Source organism: Rattus rattus, chromosome 4 (genome assembly GCF_011064425.1).
Source record: "Rattus rattus isolate New Zealand chromosome 4, Rrattus_CSIRO_v1, whole genome shotgun sequence".
NCBI classification, from domain to species: domain Eukaryota; kingdom Metazoa; phylum Chordata; class Mammalia; order Rodentia; family Muridae; genus Rattus; species Rattus rattus.
This window is the reverse complement of record NC_046157.1, coordinates 92723994-92749885: the sequence shown is the minus strand read 5'-3', so window position 1 is coordinate 92749885 and position 25892 is coordinate 92723994. Positions and strand designations below refer to the sequence as shown.

The 25892-nt window shown below is 39.4% G+C and overlaps 1 protein-coding gene across 6 annotated transcripts in view; it reads right to left on the bottom strand.

The window, feature by feature from the left end:
* Positions 1-25892, bottom strand: part of St6gal2 (ST6 beta-galactoside alpha-2,6-sialyltransferase 2) — a 91789-nt gene that overhangs the window by 32113 nt on the left and 33784 nt on the right. For all 6 annotated transcript variants that reach the window (XR_004387700.1, XM_032900832.1, XM_032900831.1 and 3 more), the window contains 2 exons: positions 15724-16697; positions 3419-3516 (listed from right to left, as the gene is read on the bottom strand). Coding sequence is in view for 5 of the 6 variants with exons in the window: in XM_032900832.1 (XP_032756723.1) it covers positions 3419-3516; positions 15724-16654 (1029 nt within the window). In the remaining variant the exon portion in view is untranslated. The remainder of the gene's footprint in view (positions 1-3418; positions 3517-15723; positions 16698-25892) is intronic.

Genomic DNA, 25892 nt, shown 5'->3' with positions numbered 1-25892 from the left:
TCCAATCTGATTCTTGATGGATCCATTAATTTCATCTGCCATCCATCTTTTTTAAAAACTACCAAGTACAGGCATTAAGACCAACCATTGACAAATGTGACCTTATAAAGCTATAAAGTTTATGTACTGCAGATGACACCATCACTTGAATGAAGCAGCAGCCCAAAGAATGGGAAAGGTATCTTTACCAGTTATACATCTGACAGAGTGTTCATGTCTACAATATACAAAGAACTCAACAAATTAAACACCACAAAAACAATCAATTTAAAAATTGGAGCATAGAACCAAACCCAGTTATGAAAAGATTTTTTTTTTAATTTCAATACCCTTAGCTAGATAAATGTTCATTATCTAGCCAAGAGAAATGCAAGTTTAAATGATTTTGACATTTCACCTTATGCCAGTCAGAATAGCAAAATTAGAATTGATTTTTAGAAAGAAAAAAAAAGTGCAGGTATGGATATGGGCAGATAGAAATTCTTACTATGTGCTGATGAGATTACAAACAGGTACACCCACCATAAAACTAGTGTGGAAGTTACACAAAGTCTAGATTTAGATCTAGTCTCTGACCCATGTAATGCAGTTGGGCAAACACCCTTATACTCTATATACTACTATAGAGACACATACATGGTCAGTTATGTCATTGCTGCTGTAGTCAGAAAAGCCGGGAAAAGGAAACAACCTAATTGTCTATCAACTGATGAGTAGATAAGGAAAATACAGCACATATACAAAGTGATTTACGATTCATGTGTTAAGAAAAAAATGAAAGGTGTGGGAAAATGGCTAGAGCTGCAAATAACCCTTCTAGAATGAGGTAACTGAGACTCATAAAGACAAACATTATTGGTTCTTTCTTCAGATATGGATGCTTACAGTGGAATGCCTAAAGAAGTGAGGAACACAGTAAGAGATGATGGATAGAAGAACATAAATGACGTGAAAGAGAGTTAAGTAGGGTAGAGAATAGGAAGGCAAGGTATAGAACTGTAGAACTCTGTGTGTGTGTGTGTGTGTGTGTGTGTGTGTGTGTGTGTGTAACAAGATGAAACCCATTTGAAAAAGTCTTATGGAATCCTACTACTACAGAAGCTTCCTAACACACACACACATACGCAGGCACACACACACACACACACACACACACACACACACACACACACACACACATTTTAGATAGATAGACAGAGGCTATATATAAATAGAGGTACCCTACAGTTAGGTGGCACTGCTTCTCCCTGACACCTATGTTATTAACAAAGAAGCCCAGTGCCCTGAATAGATTACATCTTTGAGAATTTTTTGTCCCATGTGTAGCTTCATAGACTCTAAAACATTGCAATTCATAGCTATTGCACTTACTCTCTAGAACCTAATGTTAGAACCCTACTGCTAAAGACACCACATACTTCAATCATAAGACATGGAGAAATGAACGAGAATGAAATTGGAGGTTTCATTCCCTATTGACTAGCTTTCAGAGTGCTATGAAGGTGAAAAGTTATCATATAGATGTAAACCCTGAGAGCTATAGCAATGACTGGTCCAGTGGAATGTACCTACTAGTGCAATACTAGGACAGAAGTTATGAAAATAACAAGCCAGTTTCTCACAGGCAGTCCCCTCTGTAAAATGGAACTCATGCCTGGTACAATCAACAGGATCATGATCATATCATGGGTAGGCTTAAGGAGAGAACTATTTAGCATCTAACATTTAATGACTTTCTTTTTTTTTATGACTTTCTTTTATACACATAGATTTATGCATCTTTCAATAATCGTTATCAGAGAAGTTTCTTTTTACAATAGATGGTGATTTGCATAGAGACTATAACTGGTGAACAGGCACAGAATGCAAAACTTCAGAATGCCCACTAATAAATGAGATATATATCACATCCCACCTCCCCAGAGTTCAGAGATCACTGTGAAATGGTATAGAGAGAATTTAAGAGACATATACAGTGTATGTCTACATCTAAACAATGTTTTGCAGGTATAACAGCACAAGACATGCATAAGATTAAGTCAGGAAAAATTTCTACCATAAGGAGGGGGTAGACATGAAGTACGACCCCTAGCCAAAGAGCTGTTTGCAATTGATAATTTCTGAGAAGAGAGAGACAGTTTATTTCAGGGATGTATCTTCTGAGCAGGTACCAGAGCTACAGAAGATGACCCGTGTAATGTCTTTGCATATATAGGCTACACTTTGTGGTATATAATACAAACCAGAGCAAAACAAATAATAACAACCCAAGCTAAAAGAATATAATATATGAAATTGAGAGGGAACAGTAGTAGGAGTTCAGAGGGGAAGGAATCAGGGTGGACTTGACCTAAAACTAAGTTAAAAATTATACCATTATGAAGATGCATTTTTAATTTTATCACAACATAATAGTTCTGAAATCAGGATGTACTATACAGGACACATGTATTTTAATTTGGTGATGTTTATCACTTTCTGAGAAATTACTTAATGAAATGTAGATCTTACCCCACTGACTATGAATTAAGAAAATATGGGGGGAAGGTGGGGGAAAGGTTAAAAAAAATATGGCAGTTGTTTTTGATTTGCTGCAGGCTGCCCAGGGCAGTGAAGAGTAAAGAGTGAGAAGAGCTTGCTCTGCAAGCAGTTCACCATAAATCACTTGTCATCTCATTTTTCTACATTTCTACATTTCTAACTTTGGAAATTAGATATTGTGGTTTATTCTGGAAATATTTTGTATAAATTCAAAAGACATGACATAGAAAAAAAGAGGTATTTCTGCTTCCCACTAAGCAACTTCTTTCCATTTTTCAAATTTCTAAATCACAAACTGAGGTTGCAAAGATAAGCTAAAAGCTCTCATGATTCATGTGCTTTTGTTCCCTTCATGCTGCATTCCTTATTTCTATAATATCTTCTGTAATAAATAGCATTTCACAGTTCATAAACTAAATCATGATAATCTATGACAGCAACTGTGGGTAGGAAAACCTTTGGCAAACATCTATCCTTCAAAATATTTACATTAACTATTCCTAACAATATCAAAATTACAGGATAAAGTAGCAATAAAAATAACTTTATGGTTGGGAGTCAGGACAACATGAGGAACTATAATAAAGGGTCACAGAGTTAGGAAAGTTGAAAACCACTGATCTATAATAACAAAATTGTATACAAAAGTAAAAATCCTTTTTTAATGCTTAATCTGCATTTGCTTTGGTCTTACTCATCTTTCCTATCCAAATCACATTTAAATTTCCTCTCTGTATTTTTCTTCACCAATTCTTTGTGATTACAAGATGTATTGAAATAACGGTATTGTGGTTATGCTCACCATATTTCTATTCACTCATCAAGTTAAATGATTAGCCCACAAAATGTTCCAGTGAAAACTCTTCATCCATCTTACCTGAGAATTAATGATGCGTACTGTGGTTTTATTTCCGACATCTTTCTCATAGCCACGTGTAGGGGCAGAGTTAAATCTCAAAACTGCATCATGAGAATCTAAGGGCATATAAGTGACATTTTTTTCTCTGTGAAATCACATAATCTGGGGAAAAAAGCATTAAAACAAATCTTGCAATATCTGAAACTTAGAAACCACTAATAGAGATAACGTACACACATTTTTAAATAATTTGACACTGATTTTGGATGTCAGCTTAAATAGAGAGACTAGTATGGATACTCAAGAGTCAAACAACACTAGGGGACACCAGTCAATACCAGCTCACAGATATAAATGTACTCCCAAGTTATACTTCCTAGTAAGAGTGACATTTTCTCTTACCAAGTATATGAGGCTCACTACTGGCAAAGTCACCTAGTGATGCATTTCTTCAGATGTATCCCCTTGTTTCTTGATAACATTTTATGAGTGTATATCTGAGCATATGCACATATATAAAACCAAAGGATTACAAGTGAGCTATTTTGCTTGTTACATTTAGATGCTTGTCATTTTTTATACTGTCAGCTTATAAGCTCTTGTAGAAAATTGTGACTATTATCTGATATTTGGTAAGTCATAGTTTGTTAAAATCTGGGTGCATTGTGGCATCTCAGAAGCATATCAGTGATTTTTTTTAAAAAAATGTTTTGGTCCCCAAAAAATTACTGAAAATCAATTTTTGTTATGAAATGAAAAAACAAAAAACACCCAAATCACGTGGGGGAGAGAGATGGACTTTCAGAAGTACAGACAACCCTGAGAGCTCAGGGGAGACCACCACTTCTGCTCACATTTCATTCCTGGCCCAATAGGAACCTGCCTAGTGACCTGTGGATACTGGAATATAGGACAGCAGCAGGAACTTGCTTAACTTACTAAACTGGTCCTACAGCTGCCTGCAATCAAATCCCCTGTGGGAGAGAGCTGAACTCTCAGAAGTGTAGACACTACTTCTGCTCACATTCCTGACCCAAGAGGAACCTGTGGAGTGCCCTCAGTGTACTCTGGGTACAGGGACCTAGGAGAAATTAGAGGCAGGACCCTTCAGGTTTCTGCCTGCACCTAGAGCTAAAAGCCAGTCTCCAGGACTACGTACAAACCTGAGAGCAGAGGTAAGACCAACTCTTCTGCACTAAGCAACACACCTGGAAGCTTCGGAAAGCAGAAACCCAAGAGCAGATCTCAGTACCCAGATCTGTCTGAAAGAAAACAGGTATACAGGAGTGCTGACATACAGGCCTACAGGAGAGTTAAGCCACAGTCAGAGACAGCAAAACCAACTAACAATAGAGACAACCTGATGATGAGAGGCAAGCACAGGAATGTAAGCAGCAGAAACCAACACTACTTGCCATCATCAGAGCCCAGTTCGTCCACCAAAGCAAATACTGAGTATCCAAATACACTGGAAAAGCAAGATGTGGATTTAAAATCACATCTCATCATGATCATAGAGGAATTTAAGAAGGACATAAATAACACCTTGAAAGAAATACAGGACAAGAAAAGTAAACAAGTAGAAGCCCTTAAAAAGAGGAAACACAAAAATCCCTTAAAGAATTGCAGGAAAACACAACCAATCAGGTAAACGGAATTGAACAAAACTATCCAGGATTTAAAAATGGAAAGAGAAACAATAAAGAAAGCACAAAGGGAGACAACCTTGGAGATAGAAAACCTAGGAAAGAGATCAGGAGTCATAGATCACCAACAGAATACAAGAGATAGGAAAGAGACTCTCAGGGGCAGAAGGTACCATAGAAAACATCCACACAATCATCAAAGATAATGTAAAATGAAAAAAACAACAAAACAAAACAAAAACTCCTAACTCAAACACCCAGGAAATCCAGGACACAATGAGAAAATCAAACCTAAGCCATTGAAGAGAATGAAGACCCCCTACTTAAAGGTCCAGTAAATATCTTCAAAAAATTATAGAAGAGATTTCTCTAACCTAAAGAAAGTGATGCCCATAAACATACAAGAAGCCTACAGAACTACAAATTGATTGGACAATAAAAGAAATTCCTACTTTCACATAATAGTCCCAAATGAGTAAAACAAAGAAAGAATATTAAAAGCAGTAAGGGGAAAAGGTCAAGTAACATATAAAGGCAGACCTATCAGAATTACATCAGACTTCTCACCAGAGACTATGAAAGCCAGAAGATCCTGGGCAGATGTAATTCACAAATGCCAGCACAGGCTACTATACCCAGCAAAACTCTCAATTAAAACAGATGGAGAAACAAACATATTTCATGATACAACCAAATTTACACAATATCTTTCCACAAATACTGTCTGACAAAGGATAATAGATGGAAAACTCCAACACAAGGAGGGAAACTATACCCTAGAAAAAGCAAGAAAGTAATCTCCTTGCAAGAAAACCATAAGAAGAGAGACACACAAACATAATTCCACCTCTAATAACAAAAATAACAGGAAAAATAATCACTATTTCTTAATATGTCTTAACTTTAATGGACTCAATTTCCCAATAAAAAGACATAGACTAACACACTGGATGCAGAAAGAGGACTCAGTGTTTTGCTGCAACAGGAAACACAACTGAGCGACAAAGACAGAAACTACTTTGAAGTAGAAGGCTGGAAAGCAAATTTTCAAGGAAATGGTCCAAAGAAACAAATTGAAGTAGTCATTGTAATATAAAATAAAATTAACTATCAACAAAAAATGTTATCAAAAAAGATAAGGAAGGACACTTCATATTCATCAAAGAAAAAAGAATCCACCAAGATGAACTCTCAATCCTAAATATCTATGTTACAATTGCAAGGGCAACTACATTCATAAAAGAAACCGTTCTAGAGCTCAAAGCACACATTACACCTCAAACAATTATAGTAGGAGATTTCAACACCCAAATGTCATCAGTGGACAGATCATGGACACAGAAACTAAACAGAGATAGAGAAACTAACAGCAGTTATGAACCAAACGATCTAATAGATATTTATGGAATATTTCATCCAAAAACAAAAGAATATACCTTCTTCTTAGCATGTTACCCACTCCAAAATTGACCATATAATCAGTTACAAAACAGGCATCAACAGATACAAGAAGATTGAAATAATCCCATGGATCCTATCAGACCACCATGGACTAAGGCTGGTTTTCAGTGAAAATATTAATGACAGAAAGGCCACATATACATGAAAGTTGAACAAAGCTCTACTCAATGATAATTTGGTCAAGGAAGAAAGAAAGAAATTAATTACAGACTTTTTAGAATTTAATGAAAATGAAGACACAACATACCCAAACTTATGGAACACAATGAAAGCCGTGCTAAGTGGAAAACTCATATGTCTGAGAGCCTCAAAAAAAAAAAAAAAAAAAAAAAACAGGAGAAAGCAAACATTAGCAGCTTGACAGAACACCTAAAAGCTCTAGAACAAAAAGAAGCAAACACACCCAAGAGAAGTAGAGGGCAGGAAATAATAAATCAGGGCTGAAATCAACCAAGTAGAAACAAAAAGGGCTATACAAAGAATCAAAAATCCAGGAGCTGGTTCTTTGAGAAAATCAACAAGATAGATAAACCCTTAGCCAGACTAACCAGAGGGCACAGAAAGTGTATCCAAATTAACAAAATCAGAAATGAAAAAGGAGATATAACAACAGAATCTGAAGAAATTAAAAAGAATCACCAAATCCTATTACAAAAGCCTATATTCAACAAAACTGGAAAATCTGGAGAAAATGGACAATTTTCTAGACAAATACCAGGTATGAAAGTTAAATCAGGATCAGATAAATCATCTAAACCATCCCATAACTCCTAAAGAAACAGAAGCAGTTATTAAAACTCTCCCAACCATAAAGATCCCAGGACCACATGGTTTCAGTGCAGAATTCAATCAGACCTTCATAGAAGATCTCCTACCAATACAATACAAACTATTCCATAAAATAGAAACAACGAACACTATCCACTTCATTCTCTGAAACCACAACTATGCTTATAACAAAATCACACAAAGACCAAACAAAGAAAGAAAATGTCAGACCAATTTCCCTTATGAATATTTACACAGAAATACTCAATAATATTTTTGCAAACTGACTCCAAGAACACATCAAAATGATTATTAATCATGATCAAGTAGGCTTCATTCCAGGGATGCAGGGATGGTTCAATATAAGGAAATCCATCAACATAATCCACTATGTAAACTAATTCAAAGGAAAAAGAAACATATGATCATTTCATTAGATATTGAGAAAGCATTTGACAAAATTCAACACTCCTTCATGATAAAAGTCCTGGAATGATCAGGAATTCAAAGTCTATACCTAAACATAGTAAAAGCAATATACATGAAACCAATAGCCAATATTAAACTAAATGGGGAGAAACTTGAAGCAATCCCATTAAAACTAAGGACTAGACACTCTCTCCCTTACTTATTCAATAGAGTTTGCATAGTCCTAGGCAGAGCAATCAGACAATGAAAGGAGGTCAAAGGGATATGAATTGGAAAGGAAGGAGTCAAAATAGCACTATTTGGAGATGTTATGATAGTATACTTAATTGACCCCAAAATTTCCACCAGAGAACTACTAAGCATGATAACCAACTTCAGTAAAGTGTCTGGGTATAACATTAACTCAAACAAAGCAGTAGCCTTCTTCTACTGAAAGGATAAACAGGCTGAGAAAGAAATTAGGGAAAGGACACCATTCACAATAGTCACAAATAATAAAAAATACTTAGGAGTGACTCTAACCAAGTAAGTGAAAAATCTGTATGACAAGAACTTCAAGTCTCTAAAGAAAGACATTGAAGAAGATCTCAGAAAATGGAAAGACCTCCATGCTCATGGATTGGCAGGATTAATAGAGTAAAAATGGTCATTTTACCAAAAGCAATCTATAGATTCAATGCAATCCCCATCAAAATTCCAACTCAATTCTTCATAGAGTTAGAAAGAGCGAATTGCAAATTGATTTGTAATAACGAAAAACCCAGGATAGAGAAGACTATCCTCAAGAATTAAAAACCTTCTGGGGGAATCACTGTCCCTGACCTCAAGCACCATCCCTGACCAGCCCTTACAGAGAAATACTAATAAAAGCTGTATGATATTGGTACAGAGACAGGCAGGTAGATCCGTGGAATAGAATTGAAGACTCAGAAATAAACTCATACACCGATGGTCACTTCATCTTTGACAAAGGAGCTAAAACCATCCAATGGAAAAGAGAGCATTTTCAACAAATGGTGCTGGTTCAACTGGAGGTCAGCATGCAAAATAATGCAAATAGACCCATTCTTACCACCCTGTTCAAAGCTTAAGGACAAGGGGATCAATAACCTTCACATCAAACCAGATACACTCAAACTAAAAGAAGAAAAAGTGAGGAAGAGCCTTGATCAAACTAGCACTAAGGTTAATATCGTGAACAAAGCACAGGTGGTTTATGCTCTAAGATCAAGAATCCACAAATTGAACCTCATAAAACTGTAAATCTTCTGTAAGTCAAAGGACACTGTCACTAGGGCAAAATGGTAACCAAGAGTTTGGTAAAAGATCTTTACCAATACTACATTTGATAGAGGGCTAATATCCAATATATACGAAGAACTCAAGAAGTTAGACTCCAGAGAGCCAAAAACCCTATTAAAAATGGGTACAGAGGTAAACAAAGAATTTTCAGCTGGGGAATACTGAATGGCTGAGAAATACCTTAATAAATATTCAACATACTTAGTCATCAGGGAAATCAAATCAAAACGACCCTGAGATTCCACCTCACACCAGTCAGAAAGGCTAAGATCAAAAACTTAGGTGACAACTGATGCTGGTGAGGATGTGGAGAAAGAGGAACAATACTACATTTTTGGTGGAATTGCAAGTTGGTACAGCCACTCTTGAAATCAGTCTGGAGTTCCCTCAGAAAATTGGACATTGTACTGCCTGAGGACCCAACTATACCTCTCCTGGGCATATACCCAAAAGATGCTCCAACACACAACAAAGTCACATGCTCCACTATGTTCATAGCAGCCATATTTATAATAGCTAGAAGTTGGAAAGAACCTAGACACTCTTCAACAGAGGAATGGATACAGAAAATGTGGTGTATCTACACAATGGAGTACTACTCAGCTATCAAAAACAATGACTTCATGAAATTCATAGGCAAATGGAATGAACTAGAAAATATCATCCTGAGTAAGTAACCCAATCACAGAAAACCACACATGGTATACACTCACTGATAAGTGGATATTAGCCCAACAGTTCTAATCACCCAAGATACAATCCAGAGACCACACAAAGCTCAAGAAGAAGGACAACCAAAGTGTGGTGCTTCACTTTTTCTTAAAAGAGGGAAGAAAAATATTCATAGGAGGGGATAAGGAGAAAAAGTTTGGAGCAGAGATTGAAGGTATGGCCATTAAGAGACTGCCCCATCTGGGGATCTAGCCTATTATATATATGTGTGTGCACGTGTGTGCGTGTGTGTGCATGTGTGTGTGTACACAGCCACCAAATCTAGATAATACTGATGAAGCTAAGAAGTGGATGCTGACAGGAGCCTAATATAGCTGTCTCCAGAGATGCACAGCCAGAGCATGCCAATTACAGAGGCCCATGCTAGCAGCAAACCATTGAACTGAGAACAGTATCCCTGTTGGAGACGTTTGAGAAAGAATTGAAAGAACTGAAGGGACATGCAACCCCATACAAAGAACAATACCAAAGTACCAGAGCTCCCAAGGACTAAACCCCTACCCAAAGACTATATATACATGGACCAATCCCTGGTGCCAGCTGCCTATGCAGCAGAGGATGACCTTTTTGGGTACCAATGGAAGGAGAAGTCCTTGGTCCTGTGAAGGCTGGACTGACCCCCAGTGTAGGGGAATTTTTTGGGGGGAAGGGTGGGTGGTTGGGAAAGGGAACAACCTTATAGAAGAAGGGTAGGCGATAGGATAGGGGGCTTATGTCCAGGGAATAGCATTTGAAATGTAAATAAAAAATATCCAGTAAAAAAAAAAAAAGAAATGAAAAGCAGGGTTCTTTTAGCAGGCTGGTGTCTATGCCTACCATTCAGTCTATCTTTCTTGTAAAAAGTACTATATTTATGACTGAAGTTATATCTCTCAATATTAATTTTTTTATAGAAATTAAAATGAATGGGTATAAATCCAACAATCCAACTAGCTTGCCCCTTTATAACCAGCTCTGTATTGCTCTTAAAATGAGTCTTTATCTAGTAAACATTTTGCAATGTTGTTCAATGTCAATTTGAATACTCAGGAAACAAGTTGGGCAATGACCCTAAATACTGTTATATTCCAGTATAAATCATCCAAAGACCATATTGGTTAATAAACCATGGATCTCATCAGTTTTCAAGTGTGGGAATCTTCCAAGTTCCTAGTTAGAAGCTTCATTTTTATCATTGTAGCAAATACTGTCAGTTATATTTTCTAAGAGTGACAGTCTCATTTAACTCCTTTTCTGCGAAGGAAGCTCTGAAGGGTCAAGCTTAAAATAATTAAAGTCTGTCTGTCAGTCATTTAATTTTTTAAATAGAAACTTTACTTCATGGCCCGAGTGGCTAGTTCATCCTCCAACTCTATCCCATATGGTTTTCCCATGCATAGGTGCCTTTCCCATTTCTTTCTTTATCACACAGGGTCTGAAAAAACCTGCATGGAGAGGGCTGAGACTTCCAGAAACTACTCAATTTGACTGTTGTATCACAGCCATTTAGAGCAAACAAAGCACTCATTCATTTCAGTGTTTAGTGGTAAAGAAACAATGGTGACCAGTGTTACAGGCACCCCTTTCCAGATGTGTGCTCAGAAGCCAGCAGTTTTATCCTTCACTGATTTCTTTTTCCAAGTATACATGTCAAAATAGAAAAGGAAAAGATTTTAAGATATACATAAAAATTGACTTTTACCATGTAAAGAATGGGCCCTAGAAACCATAAATGAATCACAGATTCAAAGTGATACAGAGAAACCCATTGAGAAATCAAGAGGGAAGAGGGAGACACCAAGCACTTGAGGGTCTAAGGGTGCAGAATGACTTGGGCACAAGGCTGGTCAACAAATGTGACACCAACCCCCCAACCAGTTCTCCTAGGTAGACATATTGCCCAAAGCCATATTACCCACCACTGTGACACAGTCTCTGTGTTATGGTCTAATGAACATAACCCATGTCCTAAGCAATGGATATATTTCAATTATGTTGGTTGTAATTCCAATTAATAAAATGACCCTCATAAATCTCCAGGCATTTAAATGCCTATTGCCTCAGGTGAGTGGTTCACAACCTTCGTAATGCTGTTGTTCATGTTATGGTGAACCCCAGCCACAGAATTATTTTCATTGCTATTTCACAACTGTAATTTTGCCTCTGTTATGAATCATATCTGTGTTTTCTGATATTATTTAGGTGATCCCTGCGAAAGAGTCATTAACTTTCAAAGAAGTCGTGACTCACAGGTGCCCTAGATAGACCAGTACTTAGTATCTTAAAATATTACAAGGCAGAAGACAGTGAATGCCTTGGAAAGTGTGCTGGTCTCAAAAGTCACATGGTCACTTGTGCAAAGGAGGCACTTGTGGAGGCTGCTGATGGTGAAGGCAGTCAGTAAACAGAGACAAAGGGCAAGCTGAAACCATCTACCCTAGCCATATGCACTTGGTAAATATACACTTGACTTCATAGTAACGCATGTTCAAAAGTTAAGCCATTCATTCATACTTAAAGGGAACGAAGCATATCAGACAGTAAGTACAAAGTGAGTGATGACAAGCTCCACTTCTAGAGAAGGCATTTCTGGGCCAGAGTAGAACTATGCTGACTTTACAACCGAACCCATCAAGGAGCAGCCAGGCATGCTAGAAGTCCTGGCATCAAGTCTCCATCTAGCCCTGACTCAGTCCTTGCTTCCTTCTCTCTTCTTCCTCCTGACCTGTACTGATCAAAAAATAAAATTAAACAGTCATAGCATGCAGTTTCCAGACACCAGTGAATGGCCTGCAGGGATAGGACAAAACATGAATTATCTCTATTTCTATCTCACTGCATTCTCCCTCTCCTCTCTGGCTTGCCTATGCTTCTTGATTTGTCTCATGCTCCAAACCCAGGTTCATATGTGATGTACCTAACATCTAACTTCCACCCTTTCTTTCCTTGCCTCAGACATCATTGCTATCAGTTCCTAGAGTCCCATCTGCAGAATCCATACCCTGCCCATGGGACTTTAGATGCATTTGTCCTTGGCGATGCTGATTTTACAACAGCTAAAACACTAAAATAGGGCTCTGTCTACAGCAAACAATCTCAGCTCGCACTGCTGAGGAATTGTCTTCATCTGATATTGGGATGAGAAAAAGCTGTCTCAGAACTCCAGGAAAGAATGTTGCATGTTCCCAGAACAGCTCAGGCTACACACGCTGAGTAAAGGCAACTGCTATCATCATACTCCCCAACCCCAACAACTGTTCCACAGGTCTTGGTCTAACAGAATGAGGCCTTCAGAAAGGACTCAATGCTCACAAAGCAAACCTGTGAGAAAGCCAGAAGGCTGGATTTTTTCTGGAAAAACAAAGAAGTAGGTGATTTTAGTTAAAGAGCCTCCCTGGCAAAACTGAGGGTGGACTATGATATAGGACTACCTTGGATTTAAATTTTTTCACCATGTGAATCTTGATTGTCCCTTGGGTCTATCAAGCTAATATAGAGAGGGTAGTTTGAGGTTAGCTCAAATATGTCCGTCATTCCAAGGGTTTTGTTGTTCTTGTTTTTTTGTTGTTTTCTAAGATCTGTTAATGTCCACATAGGTTTGCAATGGCAACTTAAAGTTAGCAGGCTGGAGGCCAGCCCTTGATGTGTACAGTAAGTCCTGCCACATCAGCTTACAGAGATGAACAGCTTTTGGCTTAAACAAACTGAGCACTGTTATAGTTCTATGACTTAAAAATTGTAGGTATAAATCTGAACATATACTAAATAAAACAAAACAAACCAACCAAGTTAGCATATAAATAACCAAATCCTCAAGCCTGTTTGTCATCCGGGACATTTCAATTCTAATCATGAAACTGCACAGTTGAAATTAAATTTTGGTACTAGAAATTAACAAATATAGGTGGCCTTTCATGTTCCTCAGTAACATGGCTCTTGGTGACTTTCACAACCTCTTCCAAATTTTGAACAGAGTTTAAAGAGCTCTAGTCATGAGCATTTATGAAGAAATAAAGGGCGAGAGAATTCTCTTTTATATGCAAGAGCCATTTGAGTATTGTATATTTACAATGCAGAGGTGTTTAAAGCTAAACAAAACCAGAAGAAAGTTACTGCCTGCTTCAAAGCATAATACTTAAATTCCTCTTCTGAATTTTAATAATGGTCCTCAGAAATGAGAAAGAGCTGCGGTGTTATTTCACCCTGGGGACCTCTAAACCACTGCTCTTTCTTAATAAATTGCAGGCTGTTCAGCTCTGGGTTTTGCTACAAGCTTATGTGACACATGGATAGTGTTATTATGAGCTTGATATAATGTCAGCATGGAGACATAGAGACCTCACACTATAAGTCCAGATTTGTTTTTATTGCCTTGGGTTTTTAACTTTAAAAAATATTCCCAATTAATCTCATTCCTCAGAAACAGAGGAGCTGAGGCTGAGGTCTGGGTTGTCTGCCAGACACCACCACTCTTCAAGGACACACAACTAAAGAATCTGTTTAGAAGAACACGAGAAACAGTGGATTATCCATCTATGATGAATGTCCCATGAATGTCACTTTCAGACTTGTGACTTAGGATCTACCACCATCTGCAGGGAGACTGTAGTAACTGATCTTTTGTATCCGGGCTTGAAACTGAGACTACATTTCAATGACATTTGTAGTCTGTGTTCACCAAAGAGCCGGTTAGGGGATAAATGCAGGCTTGTCAAATAAATTAATGATTTTTAAGGGCCAAAATGCCTGCCTATGGACACAACAATGGAATCAACATGATCAGGAGTTTCCTAGAACACGGGGTCTAAAACAACCAGAAAGACAAGAGCTAGAGGAGGGACAGGGAAGAACAGTACACATCTTCTCTGGCAAAAAAAGGGTGAGAAAATGAATGCTGTTAACCAAGAACTGGGAATTCTGTTGGTGAGCCCAGGTCAGCCCATCTGTAACAGGATATAAGCTTCACTGTGGGAAATATACTTCAACCCTACTCCACGCCCTTCAACAAAGAGATTCTAGTCCTAACATCCTACTTGAAGGTAGCAGAGAATGTTGGCAGTTTACACTGTACATCAATCTGGCTATCGTCAGGTTGTCATGCTGAAGGAATGCCCCCCCCAATGGAAAACGGACTATCCTCCACATTGTACTGGACCTTGTCCAACCAGTTGAAGGCGCTAAGAACACACACATAGGTACCGGAAAAGGCTCTACATCAAGAATGCACCATAGAGGGGCTGAAGAGAAGAGCAAAAGACCAGGGCTTGGTTCCCAGAACCCACATGACTGCCTACAATCTTAACCAAAGCCAGCTCCATATCTGGTGTCCTCTTCTAGCCCCCACTGACTCCAGGAGTACACACAACACACTAAACACTTACAGGTATATAGGTAAGATGCTCAAACACATTAAAGAATAATAAATCTCTAGAGGATATTTTTTTAAAAAACGCATCATTCTGACATTTCCCACCTGCAAGCTCAGCCAAGTCCTTTAAATCTCCTCCCTCTCTCTCTCTGTATACTATTGAGCCGTTCTCTCCAAACACATAAGGTTTTGAGGACAGTGTGGCAGAGTAGATAGCAGCCTCAGTATGGTCATGTTGCTCACCATCCTGGAGAAGGTCCCCACTGTACACATGGGCTGTGACCCAAACAAACGGTTAAGCTAATAAAACTGTCCAGGACTACAGCTAAGGCTTGCCTAGGAACGGTATTCAGGAGCAGCCAAGCTCTCCTCCACACCCTGAAAGCTTAGGCCTTGGGAGTTAAGTACCATCATTATCATTCTTTATGAGTGGCAACCCTAAAAGCAACCTCCAGCATCATTGACCTTCGCCTCCTCCCCCATATTCTTTCATTGCCCCGACCCTGATTGCTTCTTCTCAGTCACGATGACTATGTTTGTTAAGATGGATGAGACTGGTTCAGCATCAAAGGCACAGCCCCAGACTGAAGTAGAAATTCATAGAGCTCAGAAAGGGACCACTGCCCCATGGGACCCACCGATTTCCTCCCCCAAGGAGGAGTTCAGGATGGCTCCGGCAGACATTACAACTGCGCAGCTGCGCAAACCGCGTGGGTGCAACTGGCTCAGAGGGACCCCAGGTACCAGAGGCCGCCAGCCCAGCCCTGAGAAGGGCGCCTCTTTGCCGTCCAACGTGCGCACACGCACACGCCTGCGCATCTCGCACAGCAGCTCTGGCCCTGTACGTCGTGCCTCACGCCGCCCCCGCCTGCTGAAGCGCACACCATGCTTGTTAAAGGACATGTAGTAGCGCATGGCCTTCTGCAGGCGCGGGTTCAACATCTTAGAGGACACGGTTCCCTTCCAGAGCCGGTACAGGAAGGCTCTGGACATGGAGGTCGACAGCATGTCACTATCATAGGCTTCCTCAGGCAAACTGCCTCTCCTTGGGTGACGCAGCTTCTCCTGCTTGGGCTGACCAGGTCCTGACTGCCATGAGGACTCCCCCGGAGATGGCAGCCCCAGGGCACCCTGCCGGTGGTGGTACAACCCAGGCTGACCCGCAACAAAAAAGTAGTTGTCTTCCTCAGGATAGAAAGCACTTTGTGATTTCCTCCCGACCTGGGATGTAAAAAACTCATCCCCATTGTCAAAGCCATCTTGGGCCTGGTCCCCTTTCTGTGGGTCCCCAGGCCAGCTGTTGAAAGGGCTCGCAGGGTGGCCGTCCATCAGTACTTTGCTTGCCTCCAAACTTCTGGGCAAGGAGGACTCCTGCAATGCACCCATGATGACCCTCTGCTTGCCCTGCACAGGCAGGAGCCCGCGGCTCTCCAGGAAGGAAAAGGAGCTGGGCATAGGTGCAGCAGGATTGCTGTTGGTGAAATAGATGAAAATTGCCAAAAAGAGGAGCCCCCAAACAAATATTGCAAAGAGCATTCGTTGTCGCCATTGCTTCAAGTGTGGTTTCATTGCAGATCTTTGGGGCCAGCACTTCACCTTGGGGTTTCAAAACCTGAAAAAAGACAGGAGTCTGATTAGCATAAGAAATTTGCTCAGACACTGCTGGGGCAGCATTTAATCAAAAGTAGACTGAAGGATGCGTGAGAAAATCAGAATTTTCTTCTCCCCACCTTCATACCTTCACTCTTGACTTCTGACAGGTAAAGTGTCACACCACCTCAGCAAAATCTTGAGAGAAATATTTCCCAAGAGGCTCTGGACATGCCTGCCATTTCTATCTTGAGCACTCGTGTGAGGATCTATTGCTGTACCTTCCCTTTGCACCTAACAGAATTCTATTTAGGCAAGGCAAAGTTGGAAAATAAAGCAGTTTGCCTGCTCGTATCTGCTAGCAGTCCATCAAAGTCTCAGCTCATACATTTTATAGGCATCAATGGTAGGCATTTCTAAATTCTTCATGATCTACGTGTAACTTATCAGAAGTCTACCACTGTTAGTACTGAATAAAACAATACTGGGTGACTATGGCTACAGGCAAATAATGCAGGGTCCTTGCTGACTTCGGTGCTCTCAAGGATAGTCCTACCTTTCTGCAAGCAAAACTGCAACCACCACAGCAACAAAGTAAATCAAGAAGAAATATCAGCAGTTATCTTGCTGTGCTCCAGTCCCTGCACTTAGCATTTGTCCCAAGTTATCTCTTGATCTTTTGTTCTCTGAATAAGACTGAGAGCACTATAATATCCATTTCCTAAGGAATAAGCAGGTCTACAGAGGTAAACCAATAAGCCCACAAACATGTATAGCAAGCAATATTATGTTCAAACCCATCGTGACTCTGGGGCTCACTAAACTTTGAAAGCATCTGTTCATACCTGCTCATATCTACTCAAGAAAAGTTATATTTTCTAGGTGTAGCTTGTCTGTCTGTGGTAAAGGACCATTTTCACCCAAATTACCACTCACTGCTATACTTTTCTGTTTCCTTCTGTACCAGAATGACATGGCCATACCAATTACTGTCAAAACTTCTCGGTGCTTACTCTTTGTGTCCACGCATCTCACTAGAAAGTGATAACGGACAGTTTCCTGCAGTGCAACCTGGGGACATGATTTGAGTGCCATTTTCTATGTTACTCAACTAACCTGAATATATTAAGGACACAATCAATCACAGCTTCAGGTTATAATGTACAACACAAAGCCCTAGGAGCCTTTCTAGTATTTTGAGAATCAACTGGAAACCATAACATTACCCTCTATAACAATTATTCTATTTCCACTGAAATTGTGGACATTTCTATTTCATTTGATCACTTGCTACCTGTAGGTGGTGCAAGTGGGGTCTATATCCATGAGATTTCCCTCACTTCAGATACCAGGCTTAGGTGGTGTCACCAGGCCATGTTTCTGACAGTTCAGTTAAAGCAGAAAGTTCCCACAATATCCATTAGATTTGATAATTGGCTTTAATGACTAACAAAACCAAGCAAAATGGTATACTTCATTATTTTAGTTTTATATATACGATACACACAAGGTGATAAAAGGAGTGATATCATTTCTGGTATCCAAAAACCTCAGTAGTCATAGAGCTATATTGAGCTTCACTGTCAGCATTATACTGAAGTTGTGTCATACAGATATTATTGAGTGAATCACTATCCTCGAGAATAAACTCAACCCACAGTTTTCCTTTCCTTGTTGGAAGATAACGCTGAATTCTCAGCCAGAAATGTCATGTTGTTAGTCTTTCTGAAGTCCCCAACCTAGAGCTTTGTAGAAGGTTGTGATAGTGAGCATAGTCCTATCACAGGGAATCTGAATGTTTGAAACAGAATTTCAGAAAGGATCCTATGGCAAAGACTAAAGGAGTCCTTCAGTGTTCACAGGTGAACCACTACTGAAAGGATTGATTTGAAAGCCTGCCTTGCTGTTTCCAAATGGGAATGGTTTCACTGCTCTGGGCAGCAGTTTGAGTAGGTAACAGGAGAAAGATAACATCATTTCAGCATTAGCCTGTGAGAACATTTTTATAACCTACAGATAAAGGTGAGGTAGGTGAGGTGTGAGAATCAGGGGTATAATAAAATAGAAAAAACAGCTTTGAGCTGTTGGGAAGAAGCCAGACACCTCTGGCCCCAGATGCCATGCCCCATATGCTACATGAATTCCTGTTGCCTTATAATTTAGTGGCTGCAGGAAGCTGAGGTGAAAGACGTCCGAAGGTGAACCTGCTGAATTACACAGAATGATTCCCAAGATCACAGCCTGGTTTCATTACATGAAAATGCCTCGTTTCTTGAAAATGAGATGGGAATCCTTTTCTGTAAAGGGGAATAGCAGCTGGCACAGTAGGGAGGTAAAATAATGAGAAGATGTTTGGGTCTGCTCAGAAGAGAAGGTCCTGCAGAGTACCCAAGACCCTGTCCCCGTTTCTTCTTTCCTTCCTGATGTGCTCGACTGGAGAAAACTGAAGCATTCCCATGATCCTCAGAGCTCACACAATAATTAAAGATCCCAAGGCAAAAGCAGCAGTTCTGCATCGCATAAGATGCACATTCCTCCTGACGCAAAGGAATTATGCAGAGGTGGATGTTTGCTGCCTCCACTCATGATCAGGCTTCAACTTTTAATAATTCAAGTCTTTCCTGCAGCTTTGATGTCTGCCAACCTTCTGTTGCTAATTAAGAGACCATTCACTAAAATGATCACATCTCAAAGCCAGTGGCAGATCTTCTGCCAGCAAAACACTCAGAACTCCCTGTTTATTCCTGACCTCCACTAGACACATTTTATAACAGATCTAGGTCATAAAGGTGAGGGGCATCAAAGTTAAAGCACACGTCCCTCTTCATGTGCAAGGGAAGCTTTTATGATGCAACAGAGAGCATCTTTTCCCTACTAGATTACATCCAAAATGTTATAATGGCACCATTTATACAGAGTCATCTGTTGCACTCACTGCTCTAAGTTATCATTAGCTGGTACAACATAAATGGCATCAGAGATGGATGAAAGGCCCATTGGCAAAGCACCTGTCCCCAGATGCCAGTGGAAGGTACTCCCTAATCAGACCTTCATGTGTATACTGTCAATGAGGGTTAAATCACTGGAACTGTCAAGTGCCTGCCGTGTTCTCCCTGAGGATATCTGTGGCAAGATTATCAGCACACTGGACCAGTGCAGCTTACTCTGCCCTCCACAGCCACTCTCAATTATTACCTAGTAGCAAGGTTTTGATACTCAGGGGACTTTCTCTGTTATTGGCACTACCTTTGTCCTTTTCCCACCCTTTTTTCCACTTCTGTGTCTTGTCTGGACAAACATGTAAGAAATTTCTATTTTTATGTAGAGAATCTATCCATAAACCCTAGAAATTATTCTGATTACTTTGCTCATCTAGAAAGCTCATTGGGTTCCCTTAACTAAGATATGGATTCCCTTTGCAGACGGAGAAAATAAAAAGAGCTCAGCTGTGTTCAGGATAATCATAATTAGGCAGAGGAATGCTTAAATTCTTCAAAGCATTCTAAAAGAAAACATGCTGTCCCAAGGACAAAATTTACCATGTTGTTAGATTAAATTATGAAATGTAAACAATTGGCAAATACTACACTGAAGCATAGTGTTAACCCAGATAAGTTCCTGTTTTGTTTAAGGAAAAATTGTTTAGTTATAGTTAAAATTTTTGCTTCTTTAATGAAGTCACCCCTGAGGCCCGAGATTGACAAACATTATCAACGGGTTTTGTTTTTGTTTTGATTCAGGTTTGTTGTTGGTGCTATTTGAGGTTAATATACTTTTAATATATTTGTTGTAACCCCAATGACCGGGATTTTTGCAAGTCTCAGAAACACTCATTTTTTATGTGTGTACCAAAGAGTTGTCTGAACCAATTTCAAATCTAAGATTTAATTTGTGAGCTACAGAAGGACATCCATGTCTGAATGGTCTCCATGACCTTAGCCCTTAAAATTAGCTCTTGTTATACCTGAGAAGGCACTCCAAACACTCACAAAGAAGATAAAGTGCTCCAGCTAGAATTCATCTATCCCCTCCCAAGCTTACAGTCCCTTTTACAAACAGCCCTTCCCTTACTTCACTTTATTAAAGGTAAGAAAGTGTCTAGACTACTAAATAGAGAAGGATAAAAGTCCCAGCCTAATTTTAAGCCATATTCAAGAAAAAAGAAGGGAAAGGTCAACCAGGTCAAAGAGCATTGTGGTGATGGGGCACTAGCCCGCTTTTAAGGAGTACATCCAAACTTTGTCTCTGGAAAGGCTGTCCCCCTTGATAGAGAGATCTCTTCTCTGTGACAGGGTAGGAGTATGAGAGAGTAGAGATGTCAGAAAAGGATGACATACTCAAAGGATCTGATCTGGCAAAGGTGTAAGTTTTCATAATGGGTGCTACTACTCAGACAAGCTACAGTAGAGATACCTGCAAGCCTGGTGTATGAGGCAGCCACATTTTACTCCATTTTAAACACTCAGGGAGAGTGGGAAGGTCTATGGAACATTCATAACCTGTGTTTCTCAAATAAAATGATTGGAACTAGGAAAATATAGCAAACGTAGGAAAGCCTATGTTCCTAACTGTTTAATAGGATGGCTCTGTTGGTATATGTTTCCCTACAAAGAGGGTCTGGATGGCTCCAGGAATACATATGGTTAGGTGTTGGACTGTGTTTTTGCTGAAGAATCAGGCAGATAGGAAATGGTATTAAAGGGAGATTTGCATATGTGAGTCTCTCAGGCAGCTTTCACTGGGATGGGAGCAGGGGAAGAATAAATGATTTCAGAAAACTGTCATTGGTTATATTGTATGAAAACAAAATAAGCCACCTAGTGTGAGGGTCTATTCTCTTCCTGAAACAGCATTGAGGCTTTGAGCACAATGTCTCTTTGTTTTACATTCATTAGCATTCAGATATTTACAGTTTACCCCAATAATGTTCCAAGGCTTTTAGCTGTAGCTGTCAATCTGATTCAGGACTGATATGTTTATTTTTTTTTCTTTTTTTTCCGAAGCTGGGGACCGAACCCAGGGCTTTGCGCTTGCTAGGCAAGCGCTCTACCACTGAGCTAAATCCCCAACCCTATGTTTATTTATTTTACATATTCACTTTACATTCCATTCACTGATGCTCTCCCAGTCACTTCCTCCCACAGTTCTTCCTCTTCCCCTAACCACTCCCCTTCTCCTCTAAGATGTGGGATGCCCTGGGTATCCTCACACCCTGGTACATCAAGTCTTCCAGGCTAGGCACATCCTTTCCCACTGAGGCCAGAAAAGGCAGCCAGCTACAAGAACGTATGTTATTTATAACTTTTGTGATAGCCCTTGCTAGAGTTATTTGGGAGCCACATGAAGAACATGATGCACATCTAATACATATGTGATGGGAGGCTTAGGTCCAGCCTGTATATTCTCTTTGTTTGGTGGTTCATTCTCAGATAGCCCCAAGGGTGTAGGTTGGTTGACTCTGTTGCTCTTCTGTGGAGTTCCTATCTTTGTTAGAGCCTGCAACCCTTCTTCCTATTCTTCCACAAGAGTCCCCAAGCTCCATCCACTGTTCAGTTTTGGATGTCTGTATCTGTCCAAGTCAACTGCTTGATGGAGCGTCTCAAAGGACAGCCATGTGAGATTCCTGTCTGTAAGCATAACAGAGTATCATAAATCGTGTCAGTGGTTGGCAGCACTGATGTTTAACTGTACAGAAAGTATGAAATTGCAAACCTGCTCTTGAGACTTGAAAGATTTACATGGACTCTTAAAATAGAATTAGGCTTGGATGTAGCATAGACATGGCCAAAGTTGGCTCTTAAAAGTGAGTTCTGTACAAGCATGGACTCCAACTTTTTTTCAAAAGGCAATAATGTAACTTTAAATTTTCAAAGTCTCCTTTTAAAGATGGTTCTTAAATGTGTTAACCTCTCTTTTAGCACATCACCCACCAGAGGTGGTAGAAAAGAAAGAATACAGGGAAAGTGGACCTATTTAGAAAGGTTCTTTGGAGCAACTCTGTCAGTGTTATCTGGAAATCGGCAGTTCACATCACAGGTTATTAAAAGCAGCTCTAACCATTTGCAAATACTTCACTGATACATCACTAGTCCAGGTCAGCAGAGTTGGGATATCAAACAGGAATCACCAGTAGTGACACTACCTGGTAGAGACAGCCAGAGCAGCAGGAACCTTCCAGATTCTGCCTGATCCCAGAACATAACCCATTCCATAGCTTTCTGTACCCAAATCCTGTGGGGGAGAGAAGTGGACTCTCATAAGTGCAGACAATCCTGAGAGCTCAGGGGAGACCTTCTAACATTCTTGGCCCAAGAGGAACCTGCCTAGTGACTTCTGCATACAGGAACATAGGATTAATCAGCAGCAGGAAACTTCTGATTTCTGCCTGAGCCCAAGCTGAAAACCAGTCACCAGAAGTACTGACACACTTGGAAGCAAAAGGAATACCTTCTGCTCCAAGTGACCATGCTGGAGGCTTCAAGACACACAAACACAGGAGCAGCACTCTGTTCCCAAATCCTGCTGAAAGAAAACAGGTGTACAGGAGTGCTGACAAACAGGCTTGCAGGAGGGTCAAGCCAGTGTCAGAGAAAACAAGACAAGCTAACACCAAAAGCAACTTGACAGTGAGAGGTAAGCACAGGAACCTAAGCAACAAAAAACAAGACTACTTGGCATTATCAGAGCCCATTTCTTACAGGAAAGCAAATGCTAGATATCCAAACACACCAGAAAAGCAAGATTTGAATTTAAAATCACATTGCATGGTTATGATAGAGGAATTTAAGGAGACCATAAATAACTCCCTTAAAGAAATGCAGGACAACACAGGTAAACAAGTAGAAGCCTTTAAGGAGGAAGCACAAAAATTTCTTAAAGGATTACAGGGAAGCACAACCAAACAGATGAAGGAATTGAACAAAACCATCCACGATTTAAAAATGAAAATATAAACAATAAAGAAATCACAAAAGGAGACAACCCCGGGGGATAGAAAACCTAGAAAAGAGATCAGGAGTCATAGGCACAAGCATCAGCAACAGAATAAAAGAGATAGAAGGAAGAATCTCAGGGAGAGAAGATAGCATAGAAAGCATTGACACAACCATCAAAGATAATGTAAAACACAAAAAATTTCCTAACCCAAAACATCCAGGAAACTCTCCACATAATGAGAAGATCAAAACTAAGGATAATAGGCATAGAAGACAGCGAAGACTCCAAACTTAAAAGGCCAGTAAATCTCTTAAAAAAATTATAGAAGAAAACTTCCCTAACCTAAAGAGATATCCACAAACATACAAGAGGCCCTCAGAACTCCAAACAGATTAGACCAGAAAAGAAATTCCTCCTGACAAATAATAGTAAAAAAAAAAAAAAACACCAAATGCACAAAACGAAGAAAATATTAAAAGCAGGAAGAGAAAAAGGTAAAGTGACATATAAAGGCAGACCTATCAAAATTACACTGGACTTCTCACCAGACACTATGAAAGCCAGAAGATCCTGGGCAGATATAATACAGACCAGATATAATGCCAGCCCAGGCTAGTATATCCAGCAAAACTCTCATTTAACATAGATGGAGAAACCAAGATATTCCATGACAAAACCAAATTTACACAAAATATTTCCACAAATACAGCCTGACAAAGAATAATAGATAGAAAACTTCAATACAAGGAGGGAAACTACACCCTAGAAAACGTAAGAAAGTAAACTTCTTACAACAAACCCAAAAGAAGATGGCCACAAAAACATAATTCCACCTAAGATAACAAAAATAATAGGAAACAAAATCACTATTCCTTAATATCTCTTAATATCAATGAATTCAATTTGTCAATGAAAAGGCATAGACTAAAAGACTGTAAAAGGAAAGAGGACCCACCATTTTGCTGCATAGAGGAAACAAACCTCATGTGACAAAGAAAGACACTACCTCAGAATGAAAGGCTGGAAAATATTTTCCAAGAAAATGGTAACAAGAAACAAGTTGAAGTAGCCATTCTAATATCAAACAAAATAGACTTTCAACCAAAAGTTATCAAAAAAGATAAGGAAGGACATTTCATATTCATAAAAGTAAAAATCCAACAAGAGGAACTCTCAAGCCAGATTATTTATGCTCCAAATGCAAGGGCACCAACATTCATAAAAGAAACTTTATTAAAGGTTCAAACACACATAGCACTTCACACATTAACAGTGGGAGACTTGAACACCCCACTCTCATCAATGGACATATCATGGAAACAGAAACTAAACAGAGACATAGACAGACTAAAAGAAGTCATTAACCTCGGGGAGGGCGGCAATGGGGGGAGGTGGGGAGGGGAACACCCATAAGGAAGGGGGAGGAAGGGGATGTTTGTTCGAAACCAGGGAAAGGGAATAACACCTAAATGTATATAAGAAATATTCAAGTTAATAAAAAAAAAAAAAAAAGAAAAAAAAAAAGAAGTCATGAACCAAATGGATTTAACAGATATTTATAGAACATTTTATCCTAAAACAAAAGAATATATCTTCTTCACAGCAGTTCATGGAACCTTCTCCAAAATTGACCATATAATAGGTCACAAAACAGACCTCAACAGATACAAGAAGACTGAAATAATCCCCTGCATCCTATCAGATTACTGCAAACTAAGCTTGGTCTTCAATAACAGTAAAAACAACAGAAAGCCCACATAAACATGGAAGGTGGACAAAGCTCTACTCAATGATAACTTGGTCAAAGAAGAAATGAAGAAAGAAATTACAGAATGTTTAGAATTTATTGAAAATGAAGACACAACATACCCAAACTTTTGAGACACAATGAAAGCAGTGCTAATAGGAAAACTCGTAGCTCTGAGTGCTTCCAAAAAGAAATTGGAGAGAGCATACATTAGCAGCTTGACAGCAAACCTAAAAGGTCTAGAACAAAAAGAAGCAAAAACACCCAAGAGGCAGGAAAATAATCAAACTTGGGGCTGAAATCAGCCAAGTAGAAACAAAATAGACTATACAAGAATTAACAAAACTGGGAGGTGACTCCTTGACAAAAATCAACAAGATAGATAGATAAACCCTTAGTCAGACTAACCAGAAGGCACAGAGCGTGTATCCAAATTAACAAAATCAGAAATGAAAAGAGAGTCATAACAGCAGAATCTGAGGAAATTCAAAATCTCATCAGATACTACTAAAAAGCCTATATTCAACAAAACTG